Genomic DNA, 18,889 nt, shown 5'->3' on the forward strand with positions numbered 1-18,889 from the left:
CCTATCATTCTTTCTTGGAAAACAGAGCACCTGTATCTTAGACAAATGTGAATTTACCTCTGTCATGTAGGCATATGAACAAATTATCCTTCAGCTCAGTTCAGTCACTCAGTCATGTCCAACTCTTTGTGACCCCATGGACTGCAGCACGCTAGGCCTCCTGTCCATCACCAACTCCCAGAGTTTACTCAAACTCATGTCCATCGAGTTGATGACGCCATCCAACCATCTCATCCTCTGTCGTCCCCTTATCCTCCCACCTTCAATCTTTCCCAGCATCAGGGTCTTTTCCAATGAGTAAATTCTTCACATCAGGTGGCCTAAGTATTTGACTTTCAGCTTCAGCATCAGTCCTTCCAATGAATATTCGGGACTGATCTCTTTTAGGATGGACTGGTTGGATCTCCTTGTAATCCAAGGGACTCTCAAGAGTCTTCTCCAACACCACAGTTCAAAAGCATCAATTTTTCAGCGCTCAGCTTTCTTCACCGTCCAACTCTCACATCCATACATGACTACTGGAAAAACCATAGCCTTGACTAGACAGACATTTGTTGACAAAGTAATGTCTCTGCTTTTTAATAAACTATTTAGGTTGGTCATAACTTTTCTTCCAAGCAGCAAACGTCTTTTAATTTCATGGCTGCAGTCACCATCTGCAGTGATTTTGGAGCCCCCAAAAATAGTCTGTCACTGTTTCCATGGTTTCCCCATCTATTTGCCATGAAGTCATGGGACTGGATGTCATGATTTTAGTTTTCTGAATGTTGAGTTTTAAGCCTACTTTTTCACTCTTCTCTTTCACTTTCATCAAGAGGTTCTTTAGTTCTTCTTCACTTTCTGCCATAAGGGTGGTGTCATCTGCATATCTAAGGTTATAGATATTTCTCCCGGCAATCTTGATTCCAGCTTGTGCTTCATCCAGTCCAGCATTTCTCATGATGTACTCTGCATGATAAGCAGGGTGACAATATACAGCCTTGTATATTGTATATTGTACTCCTTTCCTGATTTGGAACCAGTCTGTTGTTCCATCTCTAGTTCTAACTTATCCAGTTCTAAATGTCTAGCTCTAAATGTCCAGTTCTAAATTATCCTTAGGACAGGACAAAACTCTAAAAATAGAATATACACTAATCCAAGCAATTCCACCAAAGTTTTCACATGAGCAATGTCTCTTAAAAGTAATTAATGAACTAAGACATAAACAAATAGAATCCAGGATATCATGAGATTGGGACTGTTGGTTGAGTGAGAAATGTTTAACTTGGAGAGAAGAAAGCAAGGGAAACATTCCTCCAGCTCCCTCAGACTCTGTAACCTAATAATGAAGATCAGGGAAGCCATCAAGTGTAATCCAACAAGGACCAGCGTTAGACTGGTCCCTCCGTTAAATAGCATCCTGACTCTAAGAGGCTAGAAATGGCAGCTGACCTCTCACCATCCCTCTGACAAATGCCCTAGTCAAATGCCATGCCCACTCCCACCTCCAGTGTTTCTCACTCTGACTCTCTTGCTTGAACACCCTTCACCCTTCCACCTACCCAAATCTGGACAGTCTTTCAGGACCCAGAAAAAAATCCCACACCTTCTGTGAAGCCTTTCTTGATAACTCCAGCCACCACCAATCTCTCACTATGCCATTAGTGCCTTATTGAACATGAATTTTTTTTTCTTTCTTTTTAAAATAGAGCAGCTTTTCCTTCTCAACTGGATCACAAATTCCTTTTGTAAAATCACCCTGTACCTTTTTCACAATCCACAATACCTTCCACAGGACAAGGCAAGTAATTGAGTCCTCAGAAAATACTTGTTGATACATTCCATTTTCCCTCATTCTTTTTCATAAATCCACGTGCTTTAATTAGAGGTGGGAGCATGTGGAAGTGTTCAGTTTAGCTTTCTGTTTGGAAATGTCCTGGTGACATTTGGTCATACAACATTTTAACTTAATAATGACTGTTCATGGCTCTCATTAAGTTGATTCTCTTATTGAAATCCTTCTGCAATTAGCGTTAGAGAAAAAGCAATATAAAACAGAATTCATGGGTCCGCTAATAAGGCCTCTGATCTAGGGAACAGCCTGTAAAGACTTTGGGTGGGCTATGTCATACATGCCAGTTCACAGAAAGAACAATCATCAAGGGATTTTTAAACAGAACAGAGGTCAAAATGTGCCTCTCTGAAGTCACATTCTTAATCACCAACCAGATATGACAGGCCCACAGGTCACCCTCCTAACCAGTCTCTTTGCTCTGTCATACACCCCAGTGTCCTCCAGCCACCTCGACGCCTCCATTTTCACGTAGTAAATGCTTGTCACAGGCTCTTTACCCACGGACATTCTGGGGAGAGCCAGCTGACCTCCTTTTCCACAATGCATGGCCAAGTAACCCTTCTCTGGAGAATGATTTCTTGAAAGCAGGGACCACTGAATTCATGTTAAGTTTGCAGAAACTCTAGCAACATGTATCTGGCAGCTTCTCACTCAGCATGGATTGAACTGATGAACACAAAAACAGGCCTACAGCGCTGGGGAGACCCTGAGGAGTAACATTAACTCTACCTCACCAGAGAGACAGGCGGGAACAGCTGCCCCAAGTTCTTGAAAGCTAACAGAGTTAATGGACTCTCCATCTCAAGGGACATGATTTTGAGAAAACTCTAGGAGACAGTGGAGGACAGAGGAGCCTGGCGTGTTGCAGTCCATGGAGTCGCAAAGAATCAAGCACAACTGAGCGACGGAAAAACAACAGCAGCGTTATTCCCGGCCAAGATGGAGTGAACAGAAGAGGCCCAGAAAGGGAAAATGGCCTTTGAACTAAGGCCAGAGTCGCAACTGGTTTGGGGAAAACAAGTTGTTTTATGAGGCTGGAATACTGGAGGGGCAAGAGTTGAAGCTCAAGAGCTAAACTAAAGCCAAATCGTGAAAGTCTGGGTGTCATATGAAATTCATTTGGATTGAATTCCATAAGCAAAGGCAAGCAACAGAGAGATTTTAATTAAGAAGATGAGATATGCATTTTACAAAGATAAATGACTCACCACATTAACAGAAGAATGCAAAAAACATATATTTACCCACTAGATGCTGGAAACTAATTTGAAAGTTTTTGAAAACTAAGGTTATAGGAAATGTTTCTTAACTTGTAAAAGGGTATATGACAGTAAATGTCCTCCTTTATAGTTAAGTAACAGGATTCACCTTGTAGCCAGGAGTGAAAAAGTCGCCTTTATCAATAGAATTGATCACTGTTCTCTATGTCCCACAAGTATCATAGGAAAAGATTAATATTAGCTAAAACTTACTGTACGCACAGGCAAAAGTATTTGCCCAAATGGAAATATGTGTGTAGAAGAATGTTCATTATTTTACTGTGATAAATTGGAAACTATCTACATGTCTAACAATAGAGAACTAACTAAATAAGTATTAGCACTTCCAGATACATGAATATTGGGGTTCCCAGGTAGATTGGTGGTAAAGAACTGCCTGCCAATGCATGAGACATAAGAAACATGGGTTCAATCCCTGGGTAGAGAAAAATCCCCTGGAGGAGAATATGGCAACCTACTCCAATACTCTTGCCTGGAGTATCCCGTGGACAGAGAAGCCTGGTGGGCTACAGTCCATGGGGCCGTGAAGAGTCAGAAACAAATGAAGTGACTTAGCACACACGCATGCACACATACGTACATGCATGTATATTGTGGATGTAACATTGTGCATGAATATTAAGCAAATGCCAAAAAGAATGAAGCAGAACTATAAATACTAATACTGAAAGATTTCCAAGGCATATTAAATTTTAAAAAAAGCAAGTCACAGAACAATGTATGTAGAATATTTTGCTTTGTGAAACAAAAAGGGAAAAGAAACGATAAAAGAAAAGAAGGGGAAAAAGTGTGCATATGTGTGTCTGGAAATACAAATAGCAAACAGGTGATGGTGATTATCTATGAAAGGAAGAAAATTTGAAGGGAAGGCAGTTGAGGGGACACTCTGAAACATCTAAGTAAGATTATATCATCTTTTTTATTTAATTTAAAAAAGAAGAGTCTTTCCCAAAGCAATCATTGAAGACTGGTTAGTTCACTGTAATAATCACAGCAAGAAATGGTGAAGGTATGAATTAGGGCAAAAGGAAAAGCAAAAGAAGATTTGAAACCCTGTGGAGTAGAAATGATAGCTCAGTGATTGAACAGATACAATGAGTTTAGGAAAAGGAGGCATTCAAGGATGGCTTTGAGGTCTTGAATTTGAGAAGTAGGTGAGCAATGACACCATTAACTGAGGTGGGAAAGGTCATGAATTCAGTTTGAGATTTGTTTCATTTAAGGGGCCCTGAAAGAGAGGATGGGCAAGTTACATGGACAGTGAGCAATACAGACCTGCGCCCAATATACGCCACTGGCCTTTGACCTATGACACTGGTCCAAGCCACCATCACTCCTCCTTATTACCTCCCAACTGTCTCTATTTTCATTCCTGCCCTTCCATTCTGTACTCCACACAGAAGATAGAATAATCTTTCAGAAAATCTCCAGTGGTTTCCTACTGTACTTGCCTGGTGCTGGCCGGCCCCTCGGGACCCTCCCCTGACTCAATACACTAATTACATTGGCTACTGTCAGTTTCCATCTCCTCCTAGAATGGGACATGCATGCACACACACACACACACACACACTCATGCTCGAACACATCTGCATACCAATTCCATCCATCTTCCTGGATATCTAGGGCTCCACTTCCATATCACCTCCTCTGAGAAGCCATCCTTGATTTCCACATCCTATCCACCAATGTGATCTCCTGGTACTTTCTCTCCTCTGTCTCCACCACTGGCACCAAAAGAGAAGGAATTATGCTTATTTAATCACCTCTTTATCCCCAACACATTACCCCAGGATGGGAACTCAATAAACACTAATTGAATAAAATAACTGGTTAGTAGATTGATGGAGGAGTTAATGAATGAGAAGAGGAACAGAGAGGGTAAGACTGTTCATAAATAATCCAGGAATAGAAATGAGGAGAAAAAGCAAAGAAGAAGAACCTTCACAGCACATGCCAGGAGTCTGGGAGAGAGGCTGTGAGGTGACAGCACCAGATAAAGTGGGTTTTCGATTTTCTAAATAGGGGATCACCAAGGAACCTTTTCCAGACTCTGTCCACAGGTCAGAAGTCAACTGTCTCATGTTGGCATGACTTAGGTGAAAGAAAGTGAAATGAGGAAGGTGGAGAAGAGAGGGAAGAAGAGATATTTGGAAGGGGATTTGTTTCAGGTGCAAGCAGCATAAGGAGGGAGAAGGGCATGGTAACCCACTCCAATATTCTTGCCTGGAGAATCCCATGGACAGAGGAGCCCCGAGAGCTACAGTCCCTGGAGTCACAAAGAGTCAGATACGACTGAGCGATTGAGCATGGCACAGCCTAAGGAGGAAGTCCAAACCATCAGTTATATTTTATAAAAAGTAATACTCAAAACTCAGCACTTCTAAGTATTGTGTGACATGTCAGTATCATCTACACCCTTGAAGTTAAGACTCTGCAAAGCTGTGTTAATACACGTCTTTTCCCACCTCCCATAACTATTTACACCACAAGAATTGGCAGACCCTGGGAAGATCCCCCGGAGCAGGAAATGGCAAGCCACTCCAGTATTCTTAACTGAAAAATTCATTGACAGAGGACTCTAGTGGGCTACAGTTCATGGGATCTCAAAAAAGTTTGACACAACTGAGCACACACACACATACACAGCACATAAATCATGTTTCTGCCCAGAAAGCCAGGTGTTAACTTTTCTCAGCAAATCCCTACCCTGGGAGTCTTAACCAACAGATAGTGCATGAGTGAGAGAGGGTGGGGCGGGGGTAGGGCACGACAGAAGTGGGGAATGCAATTAAAGGACAGGAGTTTGTGGATCACACTGGAACACCAGAACCTCCCCTCCTCCTAGCTATCATTTGATGATTTTTATTTTCTTCTCCCATGTTAGTGAATAAGTACTAAGTCACTCTGCAAACAAGATTATTATCTATTACAAGAGTTGCTACTTCCAGTGAACAAATTCACAGCTCAGTCCTTTAGAGAGTGCAGCCACCACCACCTCACAAATAACCATCCTTAAAAAAAAAAAAAAAAGCTGTGTTTGGGGACTTCCCTGTGGTCCAGTGCCTAAGACTCCATGTTCCCAATGTAGGGGGTCCTGGTTCGATCCCTGGTCAGGGAACTAGATCCCACATGTTGCAAATAAGAGTTCTCATGCTGTGTGAAGATTCAAGATGCTGAGTGCTGCAACTGACTGGGTGCAGCCAAATAAATAAATAAGATAATTTTTTTAAAAGCAGTGTTTGGACTCCCCTGGTGGTCCAGTGGTTAAGACTCTGGACTTCCAGTGCTGGGGACACAGGTTCTATCCCTGGTCAGGAAAGATCCTGCATGCTACACTATGAGGTCCCCAAAATAATAATAATAATTTAAAATTTTAAAAGCAATCTCTCTAGCCCAGAGACCAGGAGGAGAGTCTGAAGGGGGGCTCCTGAAGGAGTGAAGCCAGCAGAACCAGAAAGGGACAACCAAGGCTGATACATGCGAGAATCGGGATTTCTAGACTGGGCCCCAGCTTCCATCAGTTACAAGAACATGGACAAGAGATGGAGCTCCTCAAAACGTGAGCTCAGGAAAGTCTCAAGTGTCTTAACAGTGCTTCCTCTGGTCCAGGACTCAGCCCAGCTTGCCCACGTGATGAACAGCCTTTCACACAAAGCCCAGTTTCTGAAAGGGACCAGCCCTAGCTACTTTCACTGTCTGGTAATATATACTCTTCATTCTCTAATTTGCTCAAGGCCACAAACAGAAGCTCACATGAGACCACTTTTTAAAAATCTATGAGAGTCATTCTTAAATTGAGAAAACTAGGCCTATAAATTATTATTTGCAAATCAGAAAAAAAAAAAAAATACACGGTTTTTCCATTTTAGTAATGACTCCCAGTGGAGCTTCCCAAGTGACTCACCGGTGAAGAATCCACCTGCTAAGGTGGGAGACGCAAGAGATATGAGTTTGATCCCTGAGTCAGAAATATCCCCTAGAGAAGGAAGTGGCAACCCACTCCAGTACTCTTGCCTGGAGAATCCAATGGACAGAGGAGCCTGGCAGACTACAGACCATGGGGCCACAAAAGGAAATGGACATGACTTAGTGACTATACAACAACAATAACACATGGATCTAGAAACATCTGTTTCCCTCCTAGAGCCTCTGTCCATGGTTGAGAGCACATGCTGCTGCTACTGCTAAGTCACTTCAGTCGTGTCCGACTCTGTGCGACCCCCATCCCTGGGATTCTCCAGGCAAGAACACTGGAGTGGGTTGCCATTTCCTTCTCCAATGCATAAAAGTGAAAAGTGAAAGTGAAGTCGCTCAGTCATGTCCGACTTTTCGAGACCCCATGGACTGCAGCCTACCAGGCTCCTCCATCCATGGGATTTTCCAGGCCAGTATTTCTACCAGTGAACTTGTTCTGGCCTCTGGTGATAATGTTAGGTGTGACACCTCATGTATCAGGCCTTCACTCTGAGCAAGTGTCAAACCACAGACACACTCTTGCCACTGGTCCCATAAAGATCTGTTCCACAGCTCTCCTGGTGTGCAGGGGTCATAGTTCATCTGTCTCATACTCCAGGGCTTTGGTTTGAGGTCCTGCTTGAGGAATTTTTAAAGGTGCCCAGAGAAATGGTAAGAAAACCTGAGATTCTTCCAGGAGATTTACTTAGTCGTTTCTTATCTTTCATCTCCATTCTTTCAGGGCACATGAATCTCCCTAACTGTTTGGGAGAACTGGTGGCCATCCTAGATGAGACTCCAAAAGTTTGTGGCTATGCCTGTGATGGTAAATTTATGTGTTAACTTGGCTAGGCCGCCAGGTGCCCAGATGTGGACCAACAATGATTTTGGATGTTTCTGTGAAGGTGTTTACGGATGACTTTAACTTTAACATTTAAATGGATAGACAGAGTAAAGCAGACTGCCTTTCCTAATGTGGGCAGGTCTCATCCAATCAACTGAAGGCCTGAATAGAACAAAAGACTGACACTCCCCTGAGATAAGAGGGAATTCCTCCTACCTGCCGGCCTTCAAGCTGGGATAATGGCTTTCTCCTGCCTTTGGACTCACACTGAAATGTTGTCTCTTCCTGGGTCTTAGGCCTGCTGACTCACCCTGCGGACTTCTTAGTAATCACATGCGCCAATGCCTTGTCACAAATCTCCTCCTATACGTACATCCTGTTGGTTCTCTATCTCTGGAGACCCTGGACTAATACACTGCTATAAAAACTGTTTGGGAGAAAACCTGTTCCTCAAAGGGTCATCTGGTTGCTAGAGAGTCAGAGGTGGGGTGGTCCAGAGGAGCCCGAGCAGGGTGGGTGGTGGGGTATAGCTCCCACCCCATCCCCTGGGGATGCCCACCAGCGGTGCCTCCTGGAGCCCAACGTCGTCACCTTCAAAGAAGAAACCACAAGGGCTGCCCTACTGTCTCTGCGCTGGGGACCACAGCGTCTAATGCAAGGGTGTCCCAGTGCCTGTGACCCAGAACATGCTCTGCCAGATGTGGAAGCACCATGAAACCCAATCCTGCAACTTATTCATCAGAATCTTGAGTTCTGTCTGAGCGCCCCAGCCCTGCACGACTCAGGAAGTGGGGGAGGCCATGAGCTGGCAGCTGGAGAAGCTGACTCTTGGGTACCTAAGGGCTCAGCAGACCATCCTCTCTTTTTTTTATGTTGATGCTTTGTATGCTCTGTGTGTGTTTGAAAAATCTCCATAGCACATGTTTAAGTTTTATAACGAACGGTTTATGGGACTTCTAAGACTGTACCCTCCCAACGCAGGGGGGCTGGGTTCAGTCCCTGGTCAGGAAATTAGGTTCCACTTATGACAACTAAAAGTCCGAATGCCACAGCTAAAGATCCTGCATGCTGCAAATAAGACCTGAGAGCAGCCAAACAGTAATACATACATTTAGAAAAAAAAAAAAGAAAGGTGTACAAAAGAATCAGGTGAGAAACATCACAAGGCGGCAGTACTGCCAGCAACAGAAGGTGGCCCGTCAGTGTCTGGGCTTACAGTCCATGACCGTGTTTCTCTGCGGGCCCTGGGACCCATCGGATAATGGGTCCCAGGCCCCAGAGGCTGCCTTTCTTATCATTCCTGCCTTATAGAAACCTTCAGCATTAAGGGACAGCCATCTGTTCCCCCAAACACCCTCCTCCCTGGGGTTGGGGGAGGGCAAGGGTCCTCTCTGCTGAGCAGGCTGTGGGGACTTCTGCTTAAACAGGCCTCTGCTCAGTAATCAGCGTCCAAACCGAGGACCGGAGGCAAAGGAAGTAAGAAGTATGTGCCAAGTCCCAGGAGGGAAAGGGGTCTTCAGGATCTGACCCGCTGCAGCACAGTAGTCCCAGCGGAACCGAACTGCGCACACACACTGAATCCACCTCCAGGCGGGCCAATGAAAGGGCTGGTTCTTTACCATGAAGAACACTCAAAAAACAGACACCTTTTCATGGTTTCATCACCAGAGATAAAAACATTGTTTCTCCCTCTTTGGGGGTAAGCATAAGAGACCCTGATTTTATAGTGTTTCTGCTGAAAACCAGGTTAGGGGCTAGTTTTCCCTCAACAGAGCTAGAGCTGTGCTGTGGTTTTTCAAAAAATTTTTAAACAGAAGATTTTTGTATGGGCAAGTGGTATTAGAAATGCTGAATATTTGCAAAAGCAATAGGATTGAACCTGGTCTGTGAGTCCCTTTAGACTGCCAAACAATTACGTTTAATGGAATTTGATAAAATAAAGTTTGTCAGAAGGGTCCCAGCAGAGAGGCTGGGTGAAGGCCAAGTCCCACTGAGTGTGGGGTTGGTACAAATTTAAATTTCTTAAAATTTGGAATGAAATCTTTGCTGCTTTTTCTGCCCATTCAATAGACAGAAGTGATGAAAGGCTCTTCTGAGGGGCCTTTGCTTTAGCAAAACAACATGTTTCAGAAAAACGAGGATGGCTTCAAGTCAGCGTGAAAGTAAGCAGCTGGGACCTCCCTGAGTAAGATTCTACACTTCCACTGCTGGGACGAAGGTTCAGTCCCTGGTCAGGGAAGTAAGATCCCTCATGCCAGGTGGTGTGGCCAATAAATAAATGAATAAATATAGAAAGCAAGGAGCATCATAACAACAGTTCTTTGAACATTCTTCTTCAGAAAGTCTTGGCTTGGAGGGGTTTCAGGGAGCTCTGAAGCTGCTGAGCATCACAAACACCAGTGATAAGGTGAGGCTCCTGCCCCTTGACTCTCCCATTTCTGTAGCTTCTCCTCCGGCACCCGGGTTTCCCTATAGCTCCTGCAGGAGGTGAGACCATGGCTAGAAATGGAGATCTCAGCTGGAAGGTGATGGAACTTGCCAGACCTCTCTTGTCGAGAAGCAAGGCAAGTCTGAGCCTGGAATCTGAGAGCCAAAGACCAAGGATGCCCTGAGCTGCTATCATCTACCGGAGCAAGGGCAGAGGCTGATCCCAGCCTGAGTCACTGCAGAGTCAAAAAGATGCTAGAGGAAACCAGTTCCCCAAGGAGAGAAGCAACTGGTCCTCTCCTCCCAGGTGCATCACAGGTACACATGGCGCCGTCTCCCCACCAAGGTGAAGAGAACAGCACTTCGTGAACCCTGGAAACTCAGCCTTTGACCCGGCATCTTGTTGGAATTCAGTGGTTCTCGTGGAGATTCCTGACCCTCGCTCTCCAAGTTTAACTAGTGTCTTTCTGTTTATTTTAGGAAAGCAGCGCCAATCCCAGCACTGGGAGGCACAGACTGATGCGTGTGTCTGCGTGTGTGTCTGCGTGTGTGTCTGTGTCTCTGTGTGTGTGTGATTAGTTGCTCAGTCATGTCTGACTCTTTGCAACTCCATGGACCACAGCCCACCAGACTCCTCTGTCCATGGGATTTTCCCGGCAAGAATACTGGATTGGGTTGCCATTTCCTCCTCCAGGGGATCTTCCCAATCCAGGGATTGAACCCGTGTCTCCTTTGTCTCCTGCATTGACAGGCAGATTCTTTATTGCTGAGCCTTTACTGCTAAGCCATGTGGGAAGCCCAGACTGACACACATCAGCAGGTTATTGTCTCCACTCTGGTGGTGGGGAGCGAAGAGGCTAAACCACATGGGGACAGAATGATTTGTTGGTTTTTTTGTGGGTTTTTTTTTTTAACCTCAACTGAAAATCAATGCTTATGAATTTGCAGGACCAAAAGCAACTTCTAAGATTATTGTGCAGTTGCATGGGTGCGTGCACACACACACACACACACACACACAACATCCACCCACTCAGCAGGACATTCTCACACTTAATTTCTCCCACCATAAAAACATTCTTCATCCACTACACACTGTAAATTTTTTATGCTAAAATTCAAATTTTTTTCTTGTCCTTTATCCAGGAAATACGCCCAATTGATCATTTTTTGCATTTCATCTGAAACTATCTTTCTCTGAATTAATTCCATGTAACTTCATTTGTCCTTGGGTATTTTCATTTGAAGTGTTGAATCCTCACTGTGCTTTCCTCTGAACCCTATGCAACTTTCTGGGCAGTAGCACCATAGGGTCTGGTCTTGGCCGCAGCCACCCAGCAGGCATGTGACCCAGGGAAGCACACCCCGACACCATGGTGGCAAGCCAGAGGCCCCTTTCTTCCAGATGCATGAGGTTCAGGAGCAAAGACCTGCCCCAACCATGACAGGCTGACCTCTTGAGCCCCGCACTCTGAGGTGGTCAAATGGATCTGGGGTCCTGGTGTCCAGGCACCCTGCAGATTCTCCACATCCAGGCCATGTTCTTGCTTGGAGATACCACAGCCAAGCAAGGGGCAGCAGGCTTCACACACCCTTCAGAACAAGCCAGTTGGCTGGAAAGCCAGCCTCTTACATGTTTTACATGTCTGTTGCCCAAGTGTCCCATTATCACAACTTTGCACAAATGATATTTATCATATATGACAAATATGAAAATATGACATATATTCCAAGATAAAACCAAGTGGGAACGTAAAGGAGCAAGAAGTCCACTCTTTGTAAGATTTAAGTTTCATCAAAAGCTTGTCTTTCAGAATTATTTTCTCTTAAATGTGAATGTAAAAGTAATGAATGAAATAATCAGGCATTTCTGAAAATATAACATTTACTATTTTCTAATGACCCTATCCCAAGTCATTACAAGTTGTCTACTCTGTGTGTGTGTACGTGTGTGTGTGTGTGTGTGTGTCTGTGCGTGTGTGTGGTGTGGGATATGTGTGTATGTGTTTGTGTGTGATGTGGTATGTGTGTGCATACACACTTTTCACACATCTGCTATACTTGTGTCACATTAAAAAAAAAAAGGTGTCATGCTTTCCAGATCAAATAAATAATTTTGTCTACTAATCTCACAAGAATTTCTTAAACTGTTTTTCAAATCATTTCGACAGTTTACATATAAGTCATGCATTTGTGAGATTCTTCAACAATTTTAAGAAAAAAAATCAACTTTTAAAATTGTGTTGTATATCAAGGAACAACTTACTAATCTAGAATTAAAACAAAATTCAATCAATCCCACCACAATAATATATCATGACTATATATGAAATAACTTTGTTGGTGACTGTTTAATATGACCTTACTTAGCTCATAGTTATCAAAAGAATACAGTGCTAAGAAAAGAAAAAAGATTTTAGATATTTTTTCTAAAAATAAATTTAAAATACTTTTAAAGACAGTGAGGCAAGTGAAAAAAAAATACCAATTAAGAATAAATTTTAGAGTAAGAGCAGTTAATAAAGACCACCTATAAAAAGCAATAGAACATTTATGAATAAAATGAATAATTCATACACCCTAAATATCATCAGAGTCACAAATGGGAGAAACAAAATAATTTTTAAAGAGCTCTTGTAAAAACAAGGCTTCATCCCAAAAGAAAAACAATCCAGCACTTCAGGAAATAACTCAGTAGTTCTCTGATTTTTAAAATCTCCTATAAACAGCTCATAATGTGAAGCTATTGTCAGTAAAGACATAGCACCACTCTTTGCAGACCAAAACCTTGGCTGTCTGAGGGGGCTGTCACAGGATTTAGGGATGAATCACTTACTTTCTCTGGTCGCTTTCCTACTGGCTCAGTCGGTAAAGAATCTGCTTGCAATACAGGAGACTTGGGTTCGATCCCTGGGTTGGGAAGATCCCTTGGTGGAGGGCATAGCAACCCACTCCAGTATTCTTGCCTGGAGAATCCCATGGACAAAACAGTCTGGTGGGCTACAGTCCATGGGGTTGCAAAGAGTCGGACACGACTGAGTGGTGAAGTACAACCTACATTCTCACTGGGTTCCTGGTGATCAGCAAGCATCTGGACCTCCTGATTCTTGCTGTGGGCACTCGGGTCAGCCCTGAATGTGGTCACTTCTTATCCTGATCCTGTTTTGAGCCTGTGGTGTCATGTGCTGTAAAGCAAACTCTTCTTGTAGAGAACCCTCCCACTGAGGGCCACAGCTAACTCAGGTGTAGCCCACACAGTATTGCCTTCCATCAGGGGTGGTCAAGGCTGAACCTCAAGATAAGCTTGCTTCAAATGACTCTTCCACAACAGCTAGTGGCTATTTTAAAGAACTGACCCCCAACTGTTCTTGGCTATCTTTCCTTCCTAAACTGTTCGCCCTGCACATCTGTATTGCCTTTGGGACCTGCTAAAAATCAGTAGCAGCCCCCATGGGCACTCAGGCTCCCCACCAGCTTGGATTTCTAGGCAATAGAATTTGAAAATGGGCAGCAGTGTCATCAATACTTGTCTGTATGTCTCTAGGTCTTTCAAGCCCAAATGTAAATAGTTTTAAAATAGAATTATAATGAAAATATCCATTGCTCTTTGTTGTTATGATTTTTCTTTATCTCAAGGACATACTTTCTTGTTCTGTTCCTTTTGTGTCACCAAAAAAGAAGAAAAAAAACACAAAACAAAACCCAGTGTCAGGCATACTGAGGCAGGTACAAAGGTGCCACCAATGGGTGTCCTGATGTAAACAAACACAAACCTGGACCCTTGCTCATTCTCATAATCTCATGCTGTTACTAACATCAGATTCAAGTGAAGGCACGAAGGACAAATTAAACATGCTCTGAGCTTGGAATTCTACTGCGGCTCAGGTATTGCACTTTTTAAATTTTCAAATCCTTCATTAATTAATATTACAACCTGCTATTCAAACAATTTGGTGTTTCCTAATTGACACACCAGACTTCTATATTTTACGATGTCCATTTTCATGTAAGTAGATTACATTGATTTTTAAAGAATAAATCTGTGTGCAATATCCTAATATTGTCTGTAGGTAGATATGTCTGTGAGACAGGAAATCTATAATTATACAGCAGATGAGTCTTCCAGGAAACTTGAAAACATTTGGGGTTTTCCTTAATTTAGACATACATTTAAATCAAAGAGAATAATAACAAGTTCTCTCCCAAACTCTAAGCCTTTAGATTTTGCTGTTGATGTACAAGCAAGTTATAAAGACTGCCCCCTTTTCTATCTACCAGAGATCTTTCAAAGTAAGGACACCAATAAAACTATTTGCAAATCAGCCAATAATACCAGGTTTCTTTCTTCTTCTTTTTTTTTTAGTTTTGTGATCTTTCAAGAAAATAAACTCACGGTTCTAGACTCAACAAGGGCAATTCAGAAATGTGCACTGACAGAAGGCCACGTGATACTGTGAATCAAATGTGCGCAGAAGAAATTGTCCTTTAGTGTCTGGACTCCTTTGCTGTGTGATTTCAAACTTCTCCAGGGAAGCCTGAGCTTATATTCCTGTGACGCCACCATTCTCCACTGAAGATGGACCAGGCAACAGCAAGGAGCACTAATAGGTCATGCTATGAGCCCCCCGGTCATTACGATCCTCTGGCTCAGCAAAATGACCCCAAATCCAGAAGGCTCTAAGCAGACCCAGCCTTTCACTTATTTGAGTGCTGTTCTTGCTTCGGGGTTGGGGAAAGAGGGTGTCACAACCTAATAGCCCAGCACAGTAGACTAGTTTTCTTCAGCCACAACTGACATTTAGAACTGGATGTCAGCCTTCATCCTTCAAAAAGCAAGAGTAAAGCCTTAAGCAAAGCAAGTTGTTTTTTTAAAGAAAACTTTAAAGACATAAGTTTGAAAATTCTCCCTCCATTTGGAAACTACCCCCTATGTTCAACATGACAGGTATAAAAACCTTTGCCAACGTCTGTCTAACATGGTTCTTTTTTTTCTTCAGATAGCAATTATACTATATTACACATGCCACAAGTAATATACTCTGGCATCACTTCTTAACCTCAACGTTGTCAGGGGTTCTGTTGTTTGGTTTTGTTTCTTCTCTTTCCCTTTTGTTTTCGGCTCCTGGTTATATAACTTAAAGAAGGCATACAAGAGGGATATCCTTTTTCTTTCACAATAAACTCAACCAGCTGTGCATACTTTATGTTGATCTTCCTCCCTTTTTGTAAAACATATGATTAATTCACTCTCAGAAGCTAAGACTGAAGATTAAATTAAAAAGGAGACTCAAAAGGAGAACAGGTCCATTTTTAATACTGATGATCGCATTCCTCTGTTGGTACTTCTGAGATAGTTAAAGATAATCCACAAAGTCAACTGTTTCCTTTAATATTTGGTTCAAAATTATCAAGATATATTTTGCCAGGGGATGTGGTCTGTAGAATTTTGAAACTGGATCTGTAGGCAGTAAGTATTAATATCCACTAAGAGCCTGCAGATTGCTCAGTGCAATTGACAACACTGTAGAGAGAGTGTGCATCTCATTTCTCTTAAAACGAAAAGTCATGCCTTGGAGTGACCAGTCTGAAATAATGTCATTTTGGCCCCCTTCCACTGTCTGGAGGCTGTCTGCCCAGCTGGAAGAGCGCTGTGCTGATTCTCTGCTGCCCAACGACCAGAAGGATGTGATAAGCATGTGGCAGGCCAGTGGAAGGCTGCTAAGTATTTGTTCTTTAAATATCATAGAATACTTGCATAAGAGACGAATTTTGTGGACTACATCAGGCATGATTGTATAATTCTCTGTGTTGGAGGAAAAAAAAAATCTACTTTCCAGCCTGTGGCTCAGCTTCCTTTAGCCTATTTAAAGGGAAGGCCAGAGTCCCCAGGGAAAAACAGTCCCAAATTTCCTTCTGCTGCTGTAAACCAAAGCAGGTATGGAAGGAAAGGCAGAAACCAAAGAAAACCTTGCTGGCTAAGAAATTGCTATCTATCTGGTATACAGGACAGTACTTGGGCTGCACTGCAAGGAGCTGGAAATTCTTGCTGAGGGAGAAATAACACCACCTACTCTGCCGCCGGGGGCAAACACAGGAGAAGTAGTGACACCACCTGCCTTTCTCATCGCAGGGGCTGCCCAGTTCTTCCAAGTGTGAACCCCAGGCAGACGTGATGCACAGTTCCCAGGGAGAGTGGTCCATGCCGAGAGGGGTACTGGCCGGACACATGGCAAAGCTCGGTGGCAAAGGCATGCCAAAGGAGCGGAGCCCGGGGAAATCAGGACAGTGAGGTCACCGATTTCAAACCTTCTCCCACTGGATGCGCAATGGGCGCCTTTGCTGAGCTGAGTCCCCGCTGCCAAACGAGCTGGCTGCGAAAAAGTGCGCACGCCCTGGCCTCCACGGCGACCCACTGTGCCGGACGCCTCTGCGCCCGGGCTTTCCCACCCGGCGGCCCGCGCCCGCACCCACCTTGACGACGTAGGTGACTCCTGCCCCCAGCACCTGGTCGCTGGCGTGCGGGGCGCGGGGCGGCGGCTCGTCGCCGGGTCGGCCCTTCCTGGCGGCGCGCATGGCCGGGGCGCGGGGGCCGGGGGGCGCGCTGCCGTCCGGGGCGGCCAGGCTGGGCGCGCTGCAGCTGCCCGAGAGCCGCGCGCCCGCCCGCTCCCTGGCCGCCGACAGGCCGCGGAGGCCCGAGCTGGAGAGTTTCAGGTGGGACACCTTGTGGAGCAGATGGCCCAGGCTGCCCGGCCCATCGTCGGGCGCCCTGCGCAGCGCTTCTCCGGACACCAGGTAGGGGGCCGCCGCCGGGGCCGCGCGCGCCGCCGAGACCTTGCCACCGCCGCTCACCGACAGGTTGTGCAGAAGGTCATCGACCGATGTCACCGAGTCATTCCTGAAGCGGTTGTACTTGGTGCGTGGAAGCATGCCCCTCCGTGGGCTCGCCGCATCCGCCCGGGCGCTGCAGGTGCCGGCCCCGGCGCAGGCTGCCGCGCATAGCAGGCGAGCCGCGGTCCCCGGGGCGGGACGGAGCGGCCGGGACAGCAGGCTGAGGGGCGCGAGCAGCGGCGCCGGCCTCCCACCGCTAACACCCCGCACGGCCGCGGCCGCGCAGCCCCGGCCCCGGACTCGGCTGCTGAGGGCGGTACGTTCGCTTTGCAAAAGTCATAGTTTCCTCTGCTGCGCGCCCAGCTGCTTGGGGCTGCTCACAGCAAAAGCATGACTCACTCCGAGAGGAGACCCTTCTCAACAAAGGCTCGGTGAGCACTGCAAATCACTTCCTGTAGCAAAAAAAAAAAAAAAAGAAGAAGAAGAAGAAAAAAAAAAACCACATACACCCACTGACAGCACTCTAGAGCCAATCAATTCTCAAATTTCCTTTCTCTACCTTCCCAGACATTTCCTTCCAACCTTTGGTTTTTCACCTCCCTTTCCCCTGCCCCCTCTCAGCATCTATGCCAGAGGTAAATCCTGTTCCTTCAAATGAACTTTCTGAAACCCATTATTCTATGCTAGGGTTTTTTTCTTCCCTGTTCAGCCCATCTGTGAGCCTGGAAAAGTGTCTGACGGTGCAGCGTTAAAATGTGACGAAGGATTTTTAAGAATAAGATCTTCAGCGGATCCTCATGAATTTTGATTTGGAAAGCAGAGGGAATTCTTAAATAGCCAAAAAGAAAATATTCATTCCCAGGTGAACATAAAATATCAATCTCCAAGGTTTTTTTCAAGTCAACAGAGCAGCCATGACGAGTCTTTGTGGCAATGCAGTTCCTCCCCCTCCCAAAAAAAAAAAAAAAAAAAATCTGCGTATGAACTTCTGCCCAGAGCCACTGAGGGTCTCTTCCCTGATCATTTACAGCAGTCTTTCTCAGCCAGGGTTAAGCTGAAAACCTACTTCTGAAAAAGAAGAGTGTTTCTTTGATGAATGGCAACAAGCTCCAGAAATCCATTCCAAAAGGGGGGCTGTGCTTGAAGCTTTATTCCAACTGAATGTGCTCAAGCTCTGGAGAAATGCCTAAGAAACGCTACAAATACATTTCAATATCCCTTTGGTTGCTGCTTGCAACCCTGCAGAAAGAAAGGGAAAAAATGCAGCAGCTGTCAGTACACATCAAGCCCGCCGAAAGATGCCTTGTTTTCAGGAGTCAGACACCGGCTGCAACTGAAACGCACAGGCCTCCTCGCTGTCCGCGGAACAGAGCATTGAGCCCCTCCACCCCACCCTAGAAGGTCTGCGGAGACGCAAACCCACTGACCCCTGTCACCATGGACTCGACGGTCTTCATCGGTCTTCATCGGTCTATTGAGAGAAGCCGCCCTTCACAGTGAAACGCTTTCGCTCCCTGTCCAAGTTTCCCGTCTACTTCTATGCAAAAAATGAATTTACCTCTAGCACGTTATCAGATTAGCCTTAGTCTTCTCACACCCACGGCTAGGCATGTGACACTTGAGGCACCCAGCCTTGAAAAGCTTTATGGAACAGGGTGTGACGAGTGCCACTCCAGGTGGGCCAGGTGAGGCCCGCTGCGGGGACACAGGAGCGTG

General features: G+C 45.0%; 1 protein-coding gene across 6 annotated transcripts in view; it reads right to left on the bottom strand.

Moving 5' to 3' along the window:
* The window catches only part of SHC3 (SHC adaptor protein 3), a 183,768-nt gene extending 164,952 nt beyond the window's left edge, over nt 1-18,816 (bottom strand). For 5 of the 6 annotated variants that reach the window (XM_070459402.1, XM_070459401.1, XM_070459400.1 and 2 more), the window contains exons 1-2: nt 18,732-18,816; nt 16,817-17,625 (exon numbers count right to left, since the gene is read on the bottom strand). In XM_070459402.1, coding sequence (XP_070315503.1) covers nt 16,817-17,272 — 456 coding nt within the window. In that variant the 5' untranslated portion in view covers nt 17,273-17,625; nt 18,732-18,816. Of the gene's footprint in view, nt 1-16,816; nt 17,626-18,239; nt 18,413-18,731 lie in introns of all 6 variants that reach the window. The other variant, XM_070459399.1, reaches the window with a different exon arrangement.
* Between the last annotated feature and the right edge of the window lie 73 nt (nt 18,817-18,889).

This window comes from Odocoileus virginianus, chromosome 31, assembly GCF_023699985.2.
Source record: "Odocoileus virginianus isolate 20LAN1187 ecotype Illinois chromosome 31, Ovbor_1.2, whole genome shotgun sequence".
NCBI lineage: Eukaryota > Metazoa > Chordata > Mammalia > Artiodactyla > Cervidae > Odocoileus > Odocoileus virginianus.